The sequence below is a fragment of the Dermochelys coriacea genome, chromosome 13, assembly GCF_009764565.3.
Source record: "Dermochelys coriacea isolate rDerCor1 chromosome 13, rDerCor1.pri.v4, whole genome shotgun sequence".
NCBI lineage: Eukaryota > Metazoa > Chordata > Testudines > Dermochelyidae > Dermochelys > Dermochelys coriacea.
This window is the reverse complement of record NC_050080.1, coordinates 6,308,311-6,330,301: the sequence shown is the minus strand read 5'-3', so window position 1 is coordinate 6,330,301 and position 21,991 is coordinate 6,308,311. Positions and strand designations below refer to the sequence as shown.

The following is a 21,991-nucleotide window of genomic DNA, read 5'->3' as shown; positions in this document are numbered from 1 at the left end:
AGATAAAGATGAAATTTAGAATCCATTGCTTTAAAATTAGTTCACAGACCTTGCAAAATATGGCTCACACTTTCAAAAAATCTGGGATGTTGTTAACTTCCCAACTCTTGCCAAATGTGCAATGGGATATTTAATGAGTTCCAAGGCACTTTTTTTGCATTGGCACATACGAGAGCTATAATGGTGCATGAAAATTGCGTATGTGTAGTATAGCAAGTGGGTTATAAAACCTATTTGCATACACAAATGTTTGATTTGCAGGTGCCAGCTTAGGCAGGCAAATGTCAGGCCTCATCTTATCTTATACAAATCAAGCACTTAAATTCAGAACTGACCAGGGCTTTTGCTTTACAGCTCATCCAAGAAAGAATCCTTCCAGCAGCCAAGTGCCCCCTAGTACAGCTGTGGCAATGGTTCAAACCAGACACAGGGAACTGTGCCCACTTTTAAGTCAGTTACAACACCTCCTGCTGTACCTAGATTTTCCTTGATGCTCTTCCATCTAACTACTGACCAGGCCTGAGCTTGTCAGTAGCTTGTAAATCCTACAGTACTGGTAGCATCATGCCATCAGGTGGCATGGCTGCAGACTATGCAGAATGGGATTAATTGTGAAGGTTGCTATATGGAAACCTAGGGAAAATATCTGATTAATAATAATAGAAACAAAACTCTTGATTCTGCAGTCACTGAGTTCTACACATAGGCTACAGCTTCCTTCGCTCAGCTAACATTGACACCTGTAGACTTCAACTTCAGGCAGCTGCACTAAAGAACCATTGTTCAGGACACTATTGTTATGTGGCAATAGTTGGGTTTTTCCAGGACTCCAATTTCCTTATACAGCAAGCTTAAAAGAAACCAGTGAGTGTCTCCAGGTGACAATGGGAAATCCATAATTACTATGGAATGAAGTTAACATATGCAAGTTGCTATAAAATAAATATGCTTGTCATGTCAAGGTAACTGGGGAAATATCCCCATTTAGATTTTGCATAATTTGCAATATTGTATTTCTGGTTTATTGTGATTTGGTCAGTCTTGAATTTTCTTTGGAGCATAGTTGACCCTACAAAATAACTACTGGAAACAGGTTAGAGCTGAACAATTCAGAACTGGCTCCAGATCCAAAATTCCACCATGTCTGTGGTTGTTTGGACCTGAGAAGTTGGTCTAGGCCATCTCTAGTAACAACACAACAAAGTTTGTGATGAACTAATCAATGATATTTTAATCATAGAATCATAGACATGTAGGGCTGGATGTGGCCATAAGAGGTCATCTAGTCCAGCCCACTGAGCTAAGGCAGGATTAAGTAGCTCTAGAGCATCCCTGACAGGTGTCTGTCCAGCCTGTTCTTAAAAACCTCCAATGAGGGGGATTCCACAGCCTCCGTTGGAGCCTATTCTAGTACTTCGCTATTTTTGGTGTTAACAAGTTTTTCCTAAAATCCAGCCTACATCTCCCTTGTTGCAAACTAAGCCAATTACTTCTTGTCCTACCCTCAGTGGATATGGAGAACAACTAAGCACTGACCTCTTTACATGTTTGAAGACTGTTATCAGGTTCCCTCTGAGCCTTCTCTTCTCTTGATGAAACAGACACAACTCTTTTTACCTTTCCTCATAGGTCACGTTTTCTAAGCCTCTTCTCATTTTTGTTGCTTTCCTCTGGATACTCTCTAATGTAACTATTTCTGTCACAGTTAAGACCAGAGTATCTGTTCTATGCCCATCTCAGACACAGATTTATTGTGGGGGAAGATACTTCACATCTGGGCGTGGCTACGCTTCACTAAACCACCCATGGCCAGCCCATGTCAGCTAACTCGGCCTCGGAGCTATAAAATTGCAGTGCAGACTTTCAGACTGGAGCCCAGGTTCTGGGACTCTCTTCTCTTACAGGGTCCCAGAGCTCAGACTCCAGCCCAAGCCCCAACACTTACAATGCAGTTTTATAGCCCCACAGCCTGAGCCCTGTAGCCTGAGTCAGCTTCCATGGGTCAGCCGGAGGTGTTTTATTGCAGTGTAGCTATACCCAAAGGGCTAATCTTTTTTTCCCTTCTACCTTTGTTCTGTCTTGCCTATTTACACTGTCAGGTCTTTAGGCAGTGACTGTCTCTTACTATAAGTTTGTACAGGGCCTAGCACAATGGGGCCTGTAGATTTTAGCACAACACGTAATAAGGATAATATTTTATTTGGGAAGGTCATTTTCCAAATAAGCGAAAAAAATACTGAATAAGTTGAGTCAAATGCAAATGTTGCTAATTTGTGTAATCAAGCCCTTGGACCAATGCACATACGTCATACTGAACAATGTCCCATGTTCAGCATTGTGCGTGTGACAATGGTTTTTAAAGAAGTTACCTTTTCACCAACCTTTTCTTTCATGCTGTGGTAGAATGTAATGTGCTGTAGCATGGGTTGTCGCTGCTCAGCTCAATGCTGTGACTCCCGCTGAGTTTAGTTTGAGAGCCCTGTTTCCCTGGCTTGGGGGATGGGCTTGCAAAGATGTGGGTCAAACCATTTCTTAAATTGTTCAAGCATTTCAGATTCACCATCCCTCTCTCTCTCTCTCTATAATCATTCCAGCTGCATCCCCAGCAGTCAGAACTAAGCCCCAAAGAGTCCCTGTGCCACTTCTCTCTCTCTCTACTAAAGATAAACAAAAGCGATCTAATCCCTGCACACTGGCCTATTGTGCCACTGCTGTCACATCTCATCTGAGCACTGAAGCAGGAGAGCAGGACTGAGGGATCCCTTATCCTGGATCAGCTCCAGCTGTGGACACGTTGGCTGGAGAAAAAACGGTTTCTCTCTATACCAGGTTTAATGTATTTCAAGTTTTTAGCAGAAGATTTCTCCTCTTGGTTTTTTATTTGTTTGTTTTATTAGCTCTGTTGCTTGCTACTGGTTTGCATCATATGAAGTTTCTTCCTTGGTATCCAGCCACAGAAGATATACCAATGCCCAAGCCTGATCTCTGTCAGAGTGTCACTGTTGCCCTCATTGATTTCACTGCTGCCTTTTTTTCTTTTTAACTACTATCTAATAGCAAGATCACATTTTCAAACACTTGGGCTTCTGAATTTCCATCTGCTATTTTTAAGGGGCATTAAAAAACAATCTGCCAGTTGTGTTTAAAAGTTATTCAAAATACTTTTTACAATGTTTTCTGTGTGCGTTAAACATTTATTTTACTAAGGGTATGTCTACACTACAAAATTATGTTGACCTAAATTATGTTGGCGTACAACCACTGCAGTAATTAAATCACTTCTGCGTGTCTGCACTACACTCCTTCTGTCAGTGGTGTGTCCCCTCACCAGGAGCGCTTGCACTGATTGAGCTGTCAGTGTGCGATGGCTTCTGAAAGTCAGCAACTGTCGAAGTAAGCAGCACCATTTCCATACTGACACTGTGTAGACCTAAGCACTATGCCTCTCGCGGAGGTGGAGTTATTAAGTTGGCGTAGCGAGCAAGTTACATTGGCGGGAGCGACATTTTAGTGTAGATGTTTACAGAGTTAGTGGGATGTAAGCTGCCTCGCGTTGACCTCACTCTGTAGTGTAGACCAGGCCTAAGAAAGTGTAGAGTATTCGCTTTGAAGTCGGCTGGGATCTATTAACACCTATGTATCAGGGTACAAATAAAAGAGACCTGAGATTTAACTATGTCATGCTTTCTGAAAAGACAGAACTCTGGACTGTGCTGAAACAGAGTTAAGCTGAGGTGCAAAAAGAAGGGGAATGTTAGTTATATATAATTTTGCCTCAGCTTCCCTCTGTTATACACACACACACACACACACACACACACACACCCTTGAGGAACTGAGGGAAATATTTCTTTAAAGTGTAGGTATATAATTGCAATTTTCAAATGCAATCATAATTCTGGGATTCGAGTGCACAATCACCCTCTTAGAGTGCATACTCATTGTAAGTGTACATACAAGTTAGTTGCACAAATCTGTACATGTTTTTCCTCTGTGAAATTCTGGCCCCCTTTAAAGCCGCTATTTGTTCAAACGTATGCAGGGTTTTTGACCCTGTAAATAAGGACACCTGCAAAATAACAAGGTCAATTTTAGAGAGTGATTTTGCCAGTTTGGCCCTGCACATTTCATTGAATGCTGCTAAAAGTAATCCCAAGCAGTCCACACACACATACACACAGAGTCAAATAGAATGGGTAAGGAGAGCTTTTGGATGTCAGAGTAATGCATGGCATTAAGTGCCCACTATGGTAATTGGTGTTATTGATTAGCACATTCCTTTCTGATTAATCATAGTTTTAACCGTACTGCTAAACAATAGAATACCCTTCAAATGTATTAAATATTTTGGATGTTTTTCTATATTTTCATATATATTCTGTCCTGTGTTGTAATTGAAATAAAACTGTATATTTTTATTACAAGTATTTGCACTGTAAAAATGATAAACAAAAGAAAATATATTTTTTCAATTCACCTCATACAAGTACTGTAATGCAATCTCTTTGTCGTGAAAATGAAACTTACAAATGTAGACTTTTTTGTTACATAACTGCACTCAAAAACAAAACAATGTAAAACTTCAGAGTTTACAAGTCCACCCAGTCCTACTTCTTGTTCAGCCAATCACTAAGACAAACATGTTTGTTTTACATTTATGGGACATAATGCCGCCACTTCTTATTTACATTGTCACCAGAAAGTGAGAACAGGTATTTGCATGGCACTTTTGTAGCCGTCATTGCAAGGTATTTACGTGCCAGATATGCTAAACATTCGTATGCCACTTCATGCTTCAGCCACCATTCCAGAGGACATGCTTCCATGCTGACAATGTTCATTAATTAAATTTGTGACTGAACTCCTTGGAAGAGAATTGTATGTCTCCTGCTCTGTTTTACCCACATTCTGCCACATATTTCATGTTATAGCAATCTCGGATGCTGACCCAGCACATGTTGTTCATTTTAAGAACACTTTCACTGCAGATTTGACAAAAGGCAATGAAGGTAGCAATGTGAGATTTCTAAAGATAGCTACAGCACTCAACCCTAGGTTTAAGAATCTGAAATGCCTTCCAAAATCTGAGAAGGACGAGGTGTGAAGCATGCTTTCAGAAATCTGAAAAGAGCAACATTCCAATGCAGAAACTACAGAACCCGAACCACCAAAAAAGAAAATCAACCTTCTACTGGTGGCAGCTGACTCAGATAATGAAAATGAACATGCGTCGGTCCACACTGCTTTGGATTGTTATCGAGCAGAAACTGTCATCAGCATGGATGCATGTCCCCTGGAATGGTGGTTGAAGCATGAAGGGACACATCAATCTTTAGCACATCTGGCACGTAATATTTTGGGACAACGGCTATAACAGTGCCATGAGACACCTGTTCTCACTTCAGGTGACATTGTAAACAAGAAGTGGGCAGCACTATTTCCTGTAAATGTAAACAAACTTGTTTGTCTGAGCAATTGGCTGAAAAAGAAGCAGGACTGAATGGACTTGCAGGCTCTAAAATTTTACATTTTTATTTTTGAATGCAGTTTTTTGTACATAATTCTATATTGGTAAGTTCAACTTCCACGTAAAGAGATTGCACTACAGTACTTGTATTAAGTGGATTGAAAAATACTATTTCTTTGTTTTTTTTACTGTGCAAAATATTTGTAATCAAAAATAAATATAAAGTGAGGACTGTACACTTTGTATTCTGTGTTGTAATTGAAATCAATATATTTGAAAATGTAGAAAACACCCAAAAATATTTAAATAAATGGTAGTCTATTATTGTTTAATAGTGTGATTAATCACACAATTAATTTTTTAATCTCTTGACAGCCATTGAAAATATAAATATCTGACCACTGAATTTTTGGGCCAAAGCCCTAAAATGTTCAGTATTTGGCCAAAAACTAAGTTTTGGGGGTTTTGTTTGAAAATTTTTAGGGTTTGTTTTTTCCATGCCATTCTATCTTCAATAGTTCCCAAAAGATTAATGAAATCAGGCAAAGCCACTATTGCATTTTAGTCTCCTCTTATTGAAAAATGCAATGCTGATATTCAATGACATGAATGCTTCCTTTGCCTGGGCATTTTCTTCCAGTTGCCTGGCTAGAACAAATCTTTCTGCCTGATTTTACTTCCTGTAAAACCAGACTGAGCCAATGAAACATTCATGTGTGTGACACTTCAATACACACTACTGTTGTTATTGTCCTTTAAAGTTTGATAAAAACTGGAATCTCACTCAGCATTTATGAGATCTCTGAGCATGAGTAAAATCATGTCATTCAATGGAACAGTACGTTTATAACTTGGACCACACACAGGAGAGTGATTATGATGATGAATGGTTCCCTCCCATGTACAGCATCATTCAATTGGCTAGGTGCACTATTGCAGTACAGGTAGTTCGTAATACCAGAGCCCGTTACCAGGCTAGATGGCCTGACCTGGAACAAGCAAACCTTATGCTCCTTAGGATCCAAAGCCTCGGGCAGCTCACAGTTATAACATTCTTCATTGCACAAACACACCTCACTGCATTTTAGGGAGGTTGGCTGGAAATTTAGACCCTGAAAATGTTGGAGAGAAGAGCATACAATCCTTTCACCCTAATGAAGATTAAGGGTTCCGGGGAAGGAGGAGGCATCCTGAATATCTCTGCTGATTGCACACTGGGGAACAGTTCAAAGGAAGCCCAAGAGCAGCACCGCATTTAAGAGACAGTGGCGATGGAGCAGAGCTGGTGGCTAGAGCCCTAACACCAAGACTGCTGCCTCTACCAGGAGGTTCCCCAGCCTACCTCTCTTGCCTCTGAGTGGGAGGAGCTTCATAGCCCACAGATATGCCTGTGATGAAGGAGACATGCTCCTCTGGAGTCCTTGCTGCTGGCAAAGGGAAAGAGAGAGCAGCTTGACTCCTCTGGACATCTTACGGCTACCAAAGAAGATATAGCAGGTCCCATGACTCTAACATGCTTCTCCTAACTGACCCAAGCCTCCAAATCTTCCGGGATTCACCCATTGCTAGGTTTATATGAATTTACAAGCCAGAAGCTGGGGAGGAAAGACAGAGAGGGGAAGAGACAAGAGGACATTGCTTTATCTTTGTGTTCCCCGATCCCTGCCTTAATTCTTCATAACAGAGTAAAAGCACCAAATTCTCTCACTGGATATTGGACAATAGCATTATGCTGGTGAATACAGAGGGGAGAACACGGAACAGAAAAAATTGGCCAGATACTTTGCCAGGAGAAATGGAGCAATGGTGATTTTCCCCAGCTGAAGTTCCAGCCCATAGTCTTTATTAAACATACATCTGAAAACAATAATATTTGCTCATCTACATTTCCCTCCTAGGAGTTGCATAAAGCCATGGAGTTTCGTTCAGACACCATCTCTTAGGGGCAGTTTACCAGTCTACACGTTATAGACTAATTATTTTCAGACCTTTTTGTTACTAGAGTTCGATTCAATCTTGAGAAGTGACTCAAGAAGTAGTTTGTAATGTTGGTGGCCGGCGTGTTGGTCCCAGAATATTAGAGAACAAGGTGGGTGAGATCTTTTATTGGACCAATTTCTGTTGACAAGAGAAACAAGCTTTTGAGCTTGGACAGGGCTCTTCTTCAGATCTTGAAGAAGAGCTCTGTGGAAATTCGATAGTCCCCCACCTTGTCTCTGTAACAGTAGCACTGTTTGGTTCTATAGATATCGTCTCTCAATGATTTCTACACTGTTTCTGTTTTCTTCGACAAGGAGAAAGAAGGATCTTTTTAAACTGCCTACCTTGCAAACTCAGCCTTGGATCCAAAAGTCAGGCAGGGTCTGTTCTGGCTCATTCATTATCACCAGGAACAAAAGGGCTGCAAAGCCTAATTCTGCTCTCAATGGGATTTCATGTGTTCAAGGAAGAGTGGAGTAAGTTCCTGCAGTTGGAATTTAGTTAACAATTCGGCTAAGGAGTCGCTAACTGGAACTGAATCCAGCTCCTTTTCCCTAGAGCTGTCTTGGCTGTGTGAGGCTAATTGGGGTCTGAAGCTATTGCATTGGCTTCAGTGGATTTTAATTAGACCAGTCGGTCAAGTTACGCAGGTCTAACTCTAACTACACAATTGGGGGCAAATGTGTTCAGTAAGAAGGTGCCATTTTTATATAGTCATTTCTCAGATTAGAACCATATTATCATCTCGTTCAATGAAGACACTCTTGCTCCAGTAGTCAAGAGTGTTTCCAATAATTTTAGGGAGGATAATTTCTGTTCCAAATGCCCTTCAGGTGAGTCAGGATCTCAGTTTTATAGCATGAGCCTCATCAATAAAAAAGTTTTCAAAAGAAACTATCAACTTTCTCTTGATTTCTATTAAGCATCTACCAGATCATCTTATAACTATATACAGAAGTCCTCCTGTGTCTATAGTAGAACTGGGTGAATTCTTCAAAACATTTCCTGCTAATATTCATTTTAATAAATATTTGAACTCTTTCACATGTGATCATGTCCTTTGTGTTCATTTTCTCCAACTATTTTAACAAGTGCTTTTAACTGATAGTTGTTTCTATAAAAAATCCTAACTTTAGGTGAATATTAGTATTCAGAGAGTGAATTTTGAACTCCTAAGTGCAATATTCATGCCAGAAACTTTCTTTCCAAGTGTTATACTCATCCAATTAGAGAACAGAAATGCTATCACATGTGTCCAATTAAAACCATCTCAAAAAGCTTGAATTTCAAATATTCTCAATGAACTTCTTAATCTGCTGATCCAAGGGCACAGTCCTCCATTGATTTGACAAATCTATGTAAGGCTACTGTTCAGAATTCTCCACTCACAGACACGGATGATAGCATGTTGCATGCCTTACACACAGGTCAAATATCTACACCTGGTGGCAAAGCAGTAGAAAAATCAGAACCCATGAATTATTCTCTGAAACTGTCTGAGAAATAATTTGAATAGCAAATAATTGCGGGAAATTGCAAAATGTTCATGGACAATAAACATGTCAAATTTATTCACTACAAATGATTTGCTCATCTTTATGGAGCCTTGGGGAAGCTACCTTGACAACCATTAAAACCTCAGTTATGGAACATCTAGCGTTCTTTGGAAAGAAAATAAAGGAAATGAGGTTTTGTCTTTTCACTATGAAATCATATTCCTCTGTTTTTACATATGCTTTGTCATATCCAATAGAGAACAATTTACAGTGTTAGAGCTTAGTTATCAAGCCTGAAAAATCCAACAGCATATTAATTTCCCCCTAGGATATTAGTTTGGTTTTAGATTCCTTATGAATGCTGACAACTACATATACTCTATAGGCCAAACTGGCCAAATTTACTGACTTAATTTGGACCCTAGAGTGCATAAATGGAAGCTTTTGATAATAATGAGCTCAGATAAGAGAATCACTGACACATGGGGTACGATTTCCTTGAAGATGCAAATCTCAAATTAATTGCAATTGCATCGTTTCTATCTATTCCCAGAGGTTAAAAACAAGGAAGACTTCTGTGTAGACTCATAGACAGAAGTTTTTCCCCCCCAAGCATCTCATCCAAAGAAGAATATCAGACTCTTTTTGTAAGCACCGTGGGGCCTTCCAAAATGAGTCACATTAAAATGGTTTCAGAGTAGCAGCCGTGTTAGTCTGTATTCGCAAAAGAAAAGGAGTACTGTGGCACCTAGAGACTACAAATTATTAGAGCATAAGCTTTCGTGAGCTACAAGCTTATGCTCTAATAAATTTGTTAGTCTCTAAGGTGCCACAAGTACTCTTTTCTTTTTATTAAATGGTTAAACACTGAAATAAGACCATTGGGCCTTTTCCACTAAAAGTTCCACTAACCCCCTTGGCAGTATAAAGGGCCTTATAGTAACCATAAAGGATTTGCACCTACTTTAAGGTCCTTTACACTGTCAGAAAGATATAAAGCATGGGAGGAGATCCCTATAATCATCCCCCAGGCTAGCTCATGGTCCTGCAAATACCTTCTTAAAACTTCTCAGCCAAGGTGCCTTAAAAAACCCAGCATGGTCAGGCAGCTGGTGTGCAGTGATCACTGCCATTACAATGCAGTTGCATCTTTTTGTATTCTTCCTGTTAGTTTGTTGTATCCTTCTGTAGTCTCTTGCCTTACACATCGATTGTGAATTCTTTGGGGCAGAGTCTGTCTATTTGCTCTGTGTCTGTACAGTGCCTACCACAATGCCATGACTGGTGTGACTGCAATTCCAATGATTAATTCTTATTAATCATAAATTGGTCTTTAGCATAAAGGAGAAGCCGGGTCATTATATCTTATTCCATTGCTAACATTTTCAGGCTCTAATCCCATTCCATTGGTAGCTGGGTTTGCTGCTTTTTCAGGGGCTACCTGAAAAAGATTTGAACGTGGCTATTGTATTTTTCTGTGTCTGGTTGGTGTAGAAACAGGGACTCCCACGTGCATGTTAAGGTTGCAGGAATTATGCACACATTTCCTGGGCTGCAGTCTAAGCCACTGATCATATATTAGTGTTCAGCTTGTGCCTGCTTTTAGGATAAGAAGGTCTGAGTGCCCATGAATTAATAATTACATAGGGCTAATCTTCAGAGGTGCTGAGCACATACCACCTCCGATGATTTCAGCCAGAGCTGCAAGTTCAGCACTCGTCAGGATCAGGCTCCTGGAGAATGGAAAAGATTATTTCAATAGTCTCTAAAGCTGCAAACCCTCTAGATATATATTTACCTCAACCATTTCTTAGAGACATACTGAATTGGAACCATGCAACTGTTAATTAAAAATGAAGATCGCTTTATTGTCAAAACTCAGTAACAAAGGGTTGCCTGTTTAAAAAGCCATTTCTGTTTGCTGTTCCTGGGGTATTTAGCACACATTCTGCCAGGGTTGCCAAGCAAGGCCATGTGTGCACCAACCGGAGCCTGGATATTGAAGTACAATAAGTGAAGACGCTCAGAGCCCTTGCTAAGCCTTTAAGACCTCAGCCAATGACAAGTGACTTTGTTGCAATGAAAGCAGCCAAGACAAAAATGGAAGAACTCAGGGAGAAGCAGTCCAGTTTAAACCAACTTGGGAAGAATAGAAGATTCTGTGCTTCAGATAAAGCTTTTTTTTTTTTTTTGCAGCTTGTAACACAGCTGCTTCTTCTGCGCTTTCATTAGCACTAACATGTACAGGTTGTCTAAGAAGTTAGATGCATGATTACATGCCTAATCTGTGTATCCAATCAATGCTATTATCCCATAGGGACTGTTCCACCAGCAAAGAACTGGACAGAGCACTGCCTCATTCCACCCCGATGTGTCCCTGCCTCAAATATATACGGGGCATGCCAAGGATGTGAGAAGCTAGAGCCAGGTGCTCCAGCTGGTATCATTTACAGCTGTCTTTATACCCTATGTTATGCCAAGGGCTGTTTCTGGTCAGCTACGGAATAGGGGGAGCGAAAAGGCTGCTAAGAGTTACTTTTACCTTGGCTCCCTCCTGCCCCAGATATGCTACAGGTCAGTTATGGTTCATTTGAGGATGTAGCCCATTGACTATTCACTATTCATATCTCTGCTGTTTGTTCCCTCCCCGCCCCCAGTCACATGGCATTGTTTCTAATCCCTGATTGGGCAACTGAAACTTTTAGAAGAAGAGAATGATTTAATAGTGAATATCCAACCATGCATGACACACTTTCTTGTGGGAATTTTTTGGAGAAATAATAATTCATGTTAAAACTTGTGATGCTTTTAGGAATCATGAGGATTGTCATCAGTACTAGGCAGCAATCTGAATCGGCACCAACAATGCATAAGAGGATCACACAATTCATGGCCAAACAAACTCAATGTTTTTATTCACAAAAATATCTGTAAATTACTTTGGTAGATTTGACCAACATTCCCTTGCAATCGGGGGATGTGTGAAAGTCAAACTCTGATGTTTCCATCACCCAGGTAACATACTTTTGAACTGTGCTGATATCTCATCTCTCAACTAAAATGCCCTTGCTACTCTACTCCTCCTTTGGATTCTGGCCCTGGAAAGCCTGACACTGAGCTTGCATAGGGCTCACTGAGAACCAGATTTGGCCACTACTGTCCAAAGGTATCAAGTAAAGAAAGCAACCACATTCTCCTGCCATATGTGTCCATATGACACCCAGATCTCACACACACAAATCCAGCTACAACAGTTTATTTACAAACAACACTAGAGGTTCCTTGGACCAATCCGAGAACCTGCATAATGATCCCTAAACAGTACCCAGCCCAAGAAGCTGTAGGTAAGTTTCCAAACAATTTTCCAGAAACACTCCTCCCTTCCTCCTATTGCTTTCTACGGAGAACCGCTCAGGTATAAGGTAGTGGATATTGCACTGTTGCCCAGATAGGAAAGGTTCTCAAGTGAAACCAAGACCATAACCCATTAGCACTTAGAACCAGACAACGTTAAGGTCCTTTTTCAGCCTATATTGGACAGAGGGTACTCATGACATTCTCCCAGTGTATTATCCCCATTTTAACACCCTCTTCGTTGTTAGAACTGGTGGTGGTGGAGCAAAGAGAGCTTTGGTGGACGGTTATTAGAATGGGACTCAATAGAGCTGGAAGATTCCAATAGCTTTGTCATCATAGAGATAGTGCTTTTAAAACAAAAACAAAACCCTTCCCAAACAAAACATTCCACTGCCTGCATTGTTCTTCCCCTAGGGAGAGGAAGAGAGAGGAGAGGGAGAACAAACCAAATGTGACAGATGTTAGTCATCTTGCTAAGCGTATGACTTGAAGGTGCTCAGATCCTACAGCAATGATGGTGGCATAAGAACCTCAATATTCTAGAATAGTATCAAATAGAATAGGGGAAGAAAATTACGATAATCTCCCCAATGCAGAGAACGGAGCAGCTTTTTAAAGGAATAGTCGCCTTCCAGCGATGGAGCTCAGACTCACTTGTTGTAGAGAACAATATCCGGCCTCCAGATGAGTTCTGAAGGGATGCGGATGGATGTAACGTTCTCATATTCCAGAGGATCCCAGCGCAACTTGTAGTCATACCACTCCTGGGAAAAACACATCCATTACCAGGGACTGGGAGGAGTTAGAATTGAAGTATACATGGAAAACCAATACAAGAAAACACCTTTTGTGCTCACTCACCTGCTTCACCCACATGTTCGTGGTCATCATTTGATTCTTCTCATCCTGAAAAGGAAAAGCCACAAGCTCAGAAAGCAGAGGCATGTTTACTGTCGTCCATTTTTTGTAATCAGAAATAATCTCAGCAATAAATATATTTTTTCAGCTAAAAAAGCAGATGTTCCTGGAGTTTAGCATGGGACAGAACGCACCTGTCTGATACCACCAAACACCTGAGGCTAAGACTGGGCAGTCTCGGCAGATGACTAACTTGGATTTGTTTGACAGATTTTCTGAGAAATGTGTGTACTAAGAAGACTTTTGTTTTGAAGGATATTATAAGGCCCAGCCAAGATGAGCTCAGCACAGTACCACGGGGGGGCGGAGAAGAAGAATCCACAGCTCTATTACACCCCCCCAAAAATGGGGGTAGGACTGTTACATTAGTCCATCACTCCTCCCCCAGTTGCCTGCTGAACACAGCTTCACAGAGATTTTCAGGGAAGCTGTCCTATTGAAAACTAATCTCATACCCCTTGCAACTTCTCCCTTGGCAGGGCAGAATACAAAAAAACTTCAAAAACAGACTCCAACAAGAGACTGCTGAATTGGAATTAATTTGCAAACTGGATACAATTAACTTAGGCTTGAATAGAGACTGGGAGTGGATGGGTCATTTCACAAAGTAAACCTATTTCCCCATGTTTATTCTCCCGCCCACCCCCCACTATTCCTCAAACGTTCTTGTCAACTGCTGGAAATGGCCCACCTTGATTATCACTACAAAAGGTTCCCCCCCCCTTCCCCCCACTCTCCTACTGGTAAAGCTCACCTTAAGTGATCACTCTGGTTACAGTGTGTATGATAAACCCATTGTTTCATGTTCTCTGTGTGTGTATATAAATCTCCCCACTGTATTTTCCACTGAATGCATCCGATGAAGTGAGCTGTAGCTCACGAAATCTTATGCTCAAATAAATTTGTTAGTTTCTAAGGTGCCACAAGTACTCCTTTTCTAATCTGGCTACAGACGTGGGTTGGGTGGGGGTATCTGGATATGACCCCTGCATGATTTACCTTCGAACATGTCCACAGACAGTTCCCCAGCACTTCCTTTCCTGAATTGTTCTGACTGCTTGGAAGTGATGCTTTGTGCCTGATCTGAACTTGCCCTTCTTGAGTTTAAGGCCATTATCGATGGCTCTCTGCCTTTAGCTCTAAAATTCATCTCTATTCTCCAAAGTGTGTTCTACAGAGAACACACTATAGTACTGTGCTAGGAAGGAAGCTCAGGTGGTTAAGATTAAAACCAAGGCCCCCCTGGCCCTTAGCCCTTGCTTCATTCCTCCAGAGAACACTGTTTTTCACACATACCTATCACAGAATATAAGGAAATTCCTATTGCAAATTGGTAGCTTTCAGATAGACTTGTAGTGAGAACTGGTGGGTTGGTTTACCTGTATTCATACCTTGACACTTTGCCCTGAAAGTGTAGAGTCTAAAGCGTTTCTACTGTCTATTTGTTTACTTCTAAACTATATGCTTTCCCTGAATTAGGGGATATCTCTCAGCTGCAATGATTGCTCACACAAGCATTGCCATTTAATTTAAAGTGTTCTTCTTTAGAAAACAATTCTTATTTTCCTAACCCCTGCTTTTCTCTCTCTTTCTCTCTCTCTCTCTCATTTATAAAAAATGAATTTAGCACTGATAAAAAGTGCCAGCTAAACTGGCAGACTGTTGGAGACTGAAACCGTCTTTAAATCCACAAGAGAGACAATGCCAGTGAAATCTTCCCCTCAGTGTCCTGCCAGATCTAACCTGCAGGATCATCTAAAAAGATAATGGCTCAGTCTCTTAGCTTTTCTTATGGAACTGCCAGTAAAGGTGCCAACTGGTGCCACCAGTGAGAATAGCATTTGCAAATTTGACGTCTGTCCATGGGGATCTTTCCTATAGGTCACTGAAAAGCCATCAGGAGGTGACAACTTTTGATTGTTACCAACTTGGGTTGGATTTGAACTGGTCAAGAAGAAATTAAAGGCTTGATATCCTCCAATCTTTTGAGTAATTCACTCCTCCAAGACCTGTTTCTGAGTGCAACACAGTTTCATTCTTTTTTTTAAAAAAATCTGTCTTGCATTTCTTTATACCTAGAGTGAATTAAGGCTCAAATTCTTAGAAAAAACCCATGCATTTTGTGAATCTACTTTGGGCATGTAAGCACCAGGTTGGTCATTGCTTAGATTCCAGTATAATAGGGACCATAGGTAAAAATTTCAAAAGTGCCTGAGGGACTCAGGAGCAGAGCTGGCCAAAACTTTTCAACCAAAACTTTTTTTGGCAGAAAAAGTAGATTCAGTGATTCCAAAATGTTACACAAATTTACGTCCATTTCGCTGAATTGTTCATTCCAAAAAAACAAACCCCAAATTCTGAAAATATCTACATTTTATTTTGACATTTTTAATGAAATGGTTTGATTTTTCAATTCAAATGGATTTTCATTTAGATATTTTCTTTAGTTTTATTTTTTAAAAAGGTAAATGTATTAAAATGCTCTAAACCATAATGAATTTGGATTTGCATTTCATTTGACCCAAAACAATTTGTTTCAACTTTTCAACTTTTCAATTTGCCAAAAGTGTATAAACATTTCCTTTTTGGTTTGACCTGAAATTATTATTTTAATTTTTCAGAACTGCCAGTGAACTGAAAAATCCATTATTCACCCAGCTCTACTTAAGAGTGTAAGTCCCACCGAAAGGAACTTACACTCCTAAATCACTGGGGTTGAGATTTTCAAAAGTGCCTCAGAAATGTCAAGGGGAGTTAAGCGCTTAACTGTCATTTGTGCCTTTGAGAATCACCACTTTAGGCACTTAGGGAAATATTTCCTTGTATAAACATGACAGATACTCGGTTGCAGTAAACACATATGCATATAGCTGGTTAGATGTATATTTGATCATTTCTGTGTGCATTTACCACAGTTGCACACACAAATGCAGTAAGCATGTGTACGTGGCCTGCTACATGTACAGTTAGCCCTTTGTCTGCACAGTTACCAGGTCTTAGTGTTCAGTCAAGCAGCATTCATGTGCATTTTGTATGTGCAGTTCTGAAAACTTGGGCATCTGTAGTATTTACGTTTCTACAAAATATGTTAACTTAAAAAACTACAAATTCACTTTAGTGACCAAAACCATGTGAGTCACTCTGCAAACCCACAACCTGATGATAACTCCGATCATCTACACAGCTCTTTGTGTGTTTTGGGGTGATAGGCTCTTTCCTGTGCTAAACATGAATGGAGTGTTAAGCTACAAAATATAAATATGTACCAATAAATGAAATCCAATGCGCGGCATGCAAATTGCTCAGCTATTACTAATACAATTGAATTGAACTGTTTAATGTTTGCTAGTTTGCTTGCATGCTAATTACAGCTTCTGTGTAAATAACCAAAGAAAAGTGCTTTGGACTCTGTTCAGTTCTCCCAGTTTAAGGTGCTGCAGCAAAACTAATGATGTTTGTTCGTTTGTTTGGTCTCCTCATTGGTCTGGCTTCAAAAGAGCTCAGATGGCAGTGTTTTTCTGAGCTCACTATTAACAGGGGAACAGAAGGGTTGTGGTAGCAATGCAGTGGAGGGTGGAATTTAACTGCATGGTCTCTTTTCCCAAGGTGAATACGCTGCACTCCATGCTACCCAGCAGAGAGGGGCGTAGGAGGTAAACTGGGTCTATCTAGTCTGTTCTTGAACCCATGTCTCAGTCTCATAGTCAGTTAGTCCAGTGCCAAACTGACCTCAGCATAACAGGGTGAAGTAAGGACACAGCAGGACAGTGGATTTAATATTGAGTTTTCTGGCTTTTTTCAGGCCGAGTCAGAATTTGAATATTGATCCTGTTTTGCTTTTTTTTTTTTTTTTTTTTACTTTCTGCCACTGAGATGTGTCCAGAGGAGACACAAACTCCATTGAAAAGGGAAGGTTGCGCTTTTAACACCTTGTCTGACAATCATGCTAATTTTTCTTAAGAAATGCTGCTGTGGTAAGAAGGGGGATCATTAAACAGACACTCAGCTGGACTGGGAATATGATACAGGAATTGTATCAGAGAAAGGGTTATACAGGAACAGAGAGAACCTTACTGAAGGAGATGGGGAATAATTAACTAAACCTCAGCTGCTTTACAGCCCTGCCTATTGATTACAGTTTTAAACACCAGATTATGACTTTTATAAAGTATATTCTTCCTAGGTAAGACAAGAAAAGCACTTCAAAGCACAAGTATTGATCTCACTATCCATGATTGGGCAGTTGCACAATAGAAAGTATCTCTTATGCCACCACAATCGTTGATGTACCATCTTTAATCTTATCAATTATTCAGATGAAATGCATACAACCTAAATACCATCAATGACAGATTTGGGCTCCTCAGCCTTTTTGTTCTGTGTGTACAGAGTGCCTTGCACAATTGAGTCCCGGTCCATGACTAGGGCTCCTAGCTGCTATCACAATAATAATGAAATAATCAGTGCCAAGCTCTGTTTTTGAAGTTGTTTGAGCAAAGGCTTGTTTTTAAAAAGATACACAACCCCTCATGCACATATGCCATTCATTTCTCAAATACCTATATTAAATTGTATACCGCACAGGTATCTTTATGCTGTATATAAAGTGGTTTTAAATGTGATAAATTGTAGAACCATGTGCATCTATCACTAATCTACAGTCCTCTCTCCTGTACTCTGACCTCTAATCTAGTCTACCTGCGACTACCTCTAACATCCCAAACATGAATGCAGCTTTAAAAAAACACCCTTCTTTTAAATCGCCCACCACAGAGCCATTTTCTAATTTCCACCCAAAAGTAGAATTTACCCCTCAAAATTACAATGGCATGAGGCCCAATATGGACAATATTCAACCAGGGACAAGTTTAAGGCCTGAGATCTCATGATTTATGAAGGCTAGAAATTGGACCTTCCTACCACTGGAAAAGGGACCTTCTATTCTTCCCAACAGAACTCAGCACTCTCTGAGTGGAAGAACTCAGAGGGGTCATGATAACATTATGGGTGGAAAAACTATTGCAGATGTTTTAAGAGGTCTGTGAATTATAATAGCTGGAATATTTATCTGAGTCACATAGTTGTAGCCTAGCTTCTCAGAAGGAGGAATTTGAAAGTTAGCACCAATATTTCTTTCTCTCTAATCCATTTCAAAAATAGTGATTCTGTTACATATGTGGCATATAAAGAGTACATGATGGTGTGGTATGGTATAAAGGGTAATAAGTACTCATCTGGAATGACCTGTGAAGTTCATTTATAGCTTTACTGTTTGCATATAAGCACAAACTCATGCCAATCATTCCTGTGTACTATACTACACCATCCTGTATTATCTTTCTTCTCTCTCTGTTACATACATAAGAACATAGTGTACATATAGGTTTTTATTTAAGAAATAATTCAGACAGCTTCCAAAAATTCAATGTTCAAAACAGATATGCATGCTCATAGACACACATGCTGGCATGCAAAATTAGTTATTTGAGTTCCATGTGCAAATTGGTACTTGTGCATACAATCATGCTAGAACAGTAAAATGCTGATTTGTGTGGGTGTGTAATCATGCACCTGTTTTCTTCTTTGAAAATTGAGCTCCAAGTGCCATAAAATCATGTTCTTTAAATACCATGCCAATGCATATGCCTGACTCATAATAAAAATCAATCCATTTTGTATGTCATCTATATGTTGTATACGTGTAGATTCCCTTTGAGAAAACATGCAGGAACATTTTCTTTCAGCCACTATGCCTCAAAGCAGCCAAATGACTTTCCATGTGAAGAAAGAACTTTGGGATCCTTGGATAAGATAAATAATAGAGGTGTAAACTATTATTTGTGAGGATTATGTATTATGAATACTAATTATAGATCAAATTCTAAACACATTATTTGTTTGTTACTCAGCCAAAATTCATTCCCTCAAAACTCCCCTTGAGCTTAATAAATATATCTATGGATTTTATACCATGGGCTTTCCTTTGGTTTCAGAAAGGGCATCCCATTTTTTTAATATAATTCATAAATAAATAATACAAGACCACCACACTGTACACCTTGATGAGCAGTTATTTGCATGAGTTCTCCCATTACTTTTAATAGAACGGTTCATATGGATAACTGTTCTTCAGCATCAGTAAGATATTCAAAACCACACATGCTGGCTTGCATCTGGAATCGCTCCTCACCCATGACCCCTAAAATCTCCACTGCTTATAGTTTCACTTACCACGTCAATGAGCTGCGCGATAGACAATCCGAAATGAACGAGGACCACATCCGAAATGTTGGCTACAGGTCGGGACCACTTGTTATAGCCAGAGAAGAGTTTCTTCAGGAGTCTCTCCTCTGCATGGGCTCGGGTTTCCACATGGCTGCACACTGCAGGGAAAGTGTGAGACATGAAAGTGTGAAATGTTTGTAAGTTAGGAAGACCAGAGCAGAGACATGTGGGGGGGGAAGTGCTTCATCTTCCTCTCTCCTTGAATAGGCCCCAGCCCTTCTGTCCTGTGGCAGACAGACTATGATGCAAGTCTTACTTATATATGTACAGCACCTAGATTCCATGGTGATGTGCACATTAGAAATGCAGACAGGTAGAGGAGGAAGGAATATAGGTGGGCATGACATACCAGTGACAGGACACCACCTTTCAGCATATACAATGACATGGTTAGTTCATAATGTAGCACGGAACAGCATCTAGGAACAGTCTTGGGGGAGGTGGAGCTTGTTAAAAAGCATTTGAAATATACTGTGTGGCCTGTCCTCCTGTTAAATTGTTTCTGCCTCTTTGTGGATGTCAAGCAGCCCCGTTCTCGAACAGCTGGGAAAATATTAGCAAGTTTCAGGCTTTGAACTACGGAGCGAAAGGGCCTGTTCAAATAAATTTGTTAGTCTCTAAGGTGCCACAAGTGCTCCTTTTCTTTTTGCTCTGGACAGGGCAAGAAGAGGTTTTCAGGGGGGAAATAGGACCAGGACATCAGCTCGGTGTGTGTGTGAGAGACAGAGAGTTTGTAAGTGAGCTGTAGCTCACCAAAACTTATGCTCAAATAAATTTGTTAGTCTCTAAGGTGCCACAAGTCCTCCTTTTCTTTTTGCGTATACAGACTAACACGGCTGCTACTCTGAAATCTGTAATTATGGAGATTAAACCTCAAAAATGACCACCATCAGACCAAATGTCAACCCCCTGAGCAAAGCAAGAATTTCCTGGTCCAGTAACTCCGGGGTCACGCTTGGCTACAACAGCTGTGCATCTGTAGCAGAGACAAAAGGCGAACGGGGTCTGGTGGGGGGAATTAGCTCAAGAGCACAGTCCCCCTCACGAATGACGGGAAAGGTTGGAGGCTGCAGAGAGGGGTTCCCCGTTCACTCGGGAGTCACTGCTGGTTATTCAAAATTTAAAGCCCAGCATCGCGGGGGCAGCTGCCAGGAAACGTCTCGGCTCCGTGCTGAATGTGCACAAAGGCGCGGGATGCAGTGGGAGGATCTGGGGAGAATGGGGGGGGGGGGGGGCTCCGCTGCTCCCCCCCCCCCAGCCCTCATGCACCGTGGTCCCGAGTCAGTGTTTTGTCTGCACTGGGTTACATAAAGACAAGGCATTAGCTGAGCGCCTACCGCACGTCCCCGCGCGCCTGAGAGATTAACACACATTAACACACTTACTTTGACCCGGGGGGGGGACCAGCCCGCAAGGAGGGAGAGCAGGACTCGGGCGTTTAAAGCCCTAGTGGGGGTTAACCCCTTCCCACCCAAGAAGCAGAAAATCAACTCAAAGCAAGACAGTATCATGTGTGTGTGTGAGCGAGAGAGACGACCGGGGGTGGGTCCTCGAGGGAGCGGATGGAAAGGAGGAGGTGGGTTTTTTTTGGGGGGGGGGGGGTGCATTCCTTGCTGCAATGGGACAATCTCCAGCCAGAGCTGGGTAGGCGGGAGGGCGGAGGAATTGACCAAGGTCGCAGGGCAACCTGCTCTGAAACTTACCAGGGAAGACGTTAACGCAAAGGAAGAGGAGAAGGTTTTCTTTAGAAACTAGAAAGCCCATCGCGGAGCGGAGCTCAGTTTCTAGACGGCAAAGTCTTCCTTGACAGCAACTTTTCTTCTCTGAGTCTCTGGATCTTCCAGCGTCATTCCCTCAGACTCCTTCCTTCCTCCCCCCCCCCCCCACACCAGTTTCTTGGAGGGGGGGTCGGTTGATTTGCCTCCTTCTGCTCACTGCAAAATTGCTCACTGCAATTTCCAGCTCTTTCTTTTGTGAGTCTGTCTCTTTTCTAGGATACTTTAAGGATACTTCACAGGTGCTGCTGCAAGCTCTATTTTTAACTACACAGCCGCCTTTGGTTTTTCTCCTCCTCGCTTTCTCTCGAGGACAGGGGTTGGGTTGCTTGCTTAGTTTGTTTGCTGCCTGATTTTCATAGCAGACCTACTGCAGTTTTCCCCCCCGTTTGGTTTGTCTTTGCTCAGATTGGTCGCTGCTGATGGTCCATGCAAGCCAGTGAAAGCCCTTGGCAGAACGGAGGGAGATAGTACAGTATGTTTGCATATTTAATCCACTTGGACCTGCCCACCTCCTGTCTAAAGAAGGGGGAGGAGAGAATCTGTGCACTTCAGCAAACAGGCTGTAGGAAAGAAAGACTTTTAGAATGGGGGGGGGGGGTGAGTCTCAAAGGCCAGGGCTCCAGACTGGAAGGGAATTTGGTTCAACTGCAGTCTTTATGGTGCCTGAACCCCAATACAGATCAGAATGGAGCACGCCCAGATCTCCACTT

The 21,991-nt window shown here is 41.2% G+C and overlaps 1 protein-coding gene across 5 annotated transcripts in view; it reads right to left on the bottom strand.

The window, feature by feature from the left end:
* CHRNA4 (cholinergic receptor nicotinic alpha 4 subunit) overlaps positions 1–21,788 on the bottom strand; it is a 32,702-nt gene extending 10,914 nt beyond the window's left edge. Inside the window, exons 1-4 of one of the 5 annotated variants that reach the window (XR_006275395.1) lie at positions 21,207–21,743; positions 19,450–19,601; positions 13,162–13,206; positions 12,955–13,064 (exon numbers count right to left, since the gene is read on the bottom strand). Coding sequence is in view for 2 of the 5 variants with exons in the window: in XM_038369664.2 (XP_038225592.1) it covers positions 12,955–13,064; positions 13,162–13,206; positions 19,450–19,601; positions 21,207–21,267 (368 nt within the window). In the remaining 3 variants the exon portion in view is untranslated. Of the gene's footprint in view, positions 1–12,954; positions 13,065–13,161; positions 13,207–19,449; positions 19,602–21,206 lie in introns of those variants that run through there. The other 4 variants (XM_038369664.2, XM_043495825.1, XM_043495826.1 and 1 more) reach the window with 4 other exon arrangements.
* Between the last annotated feature and the right edge of the window lie 203 nt (positions 21,789–21,991).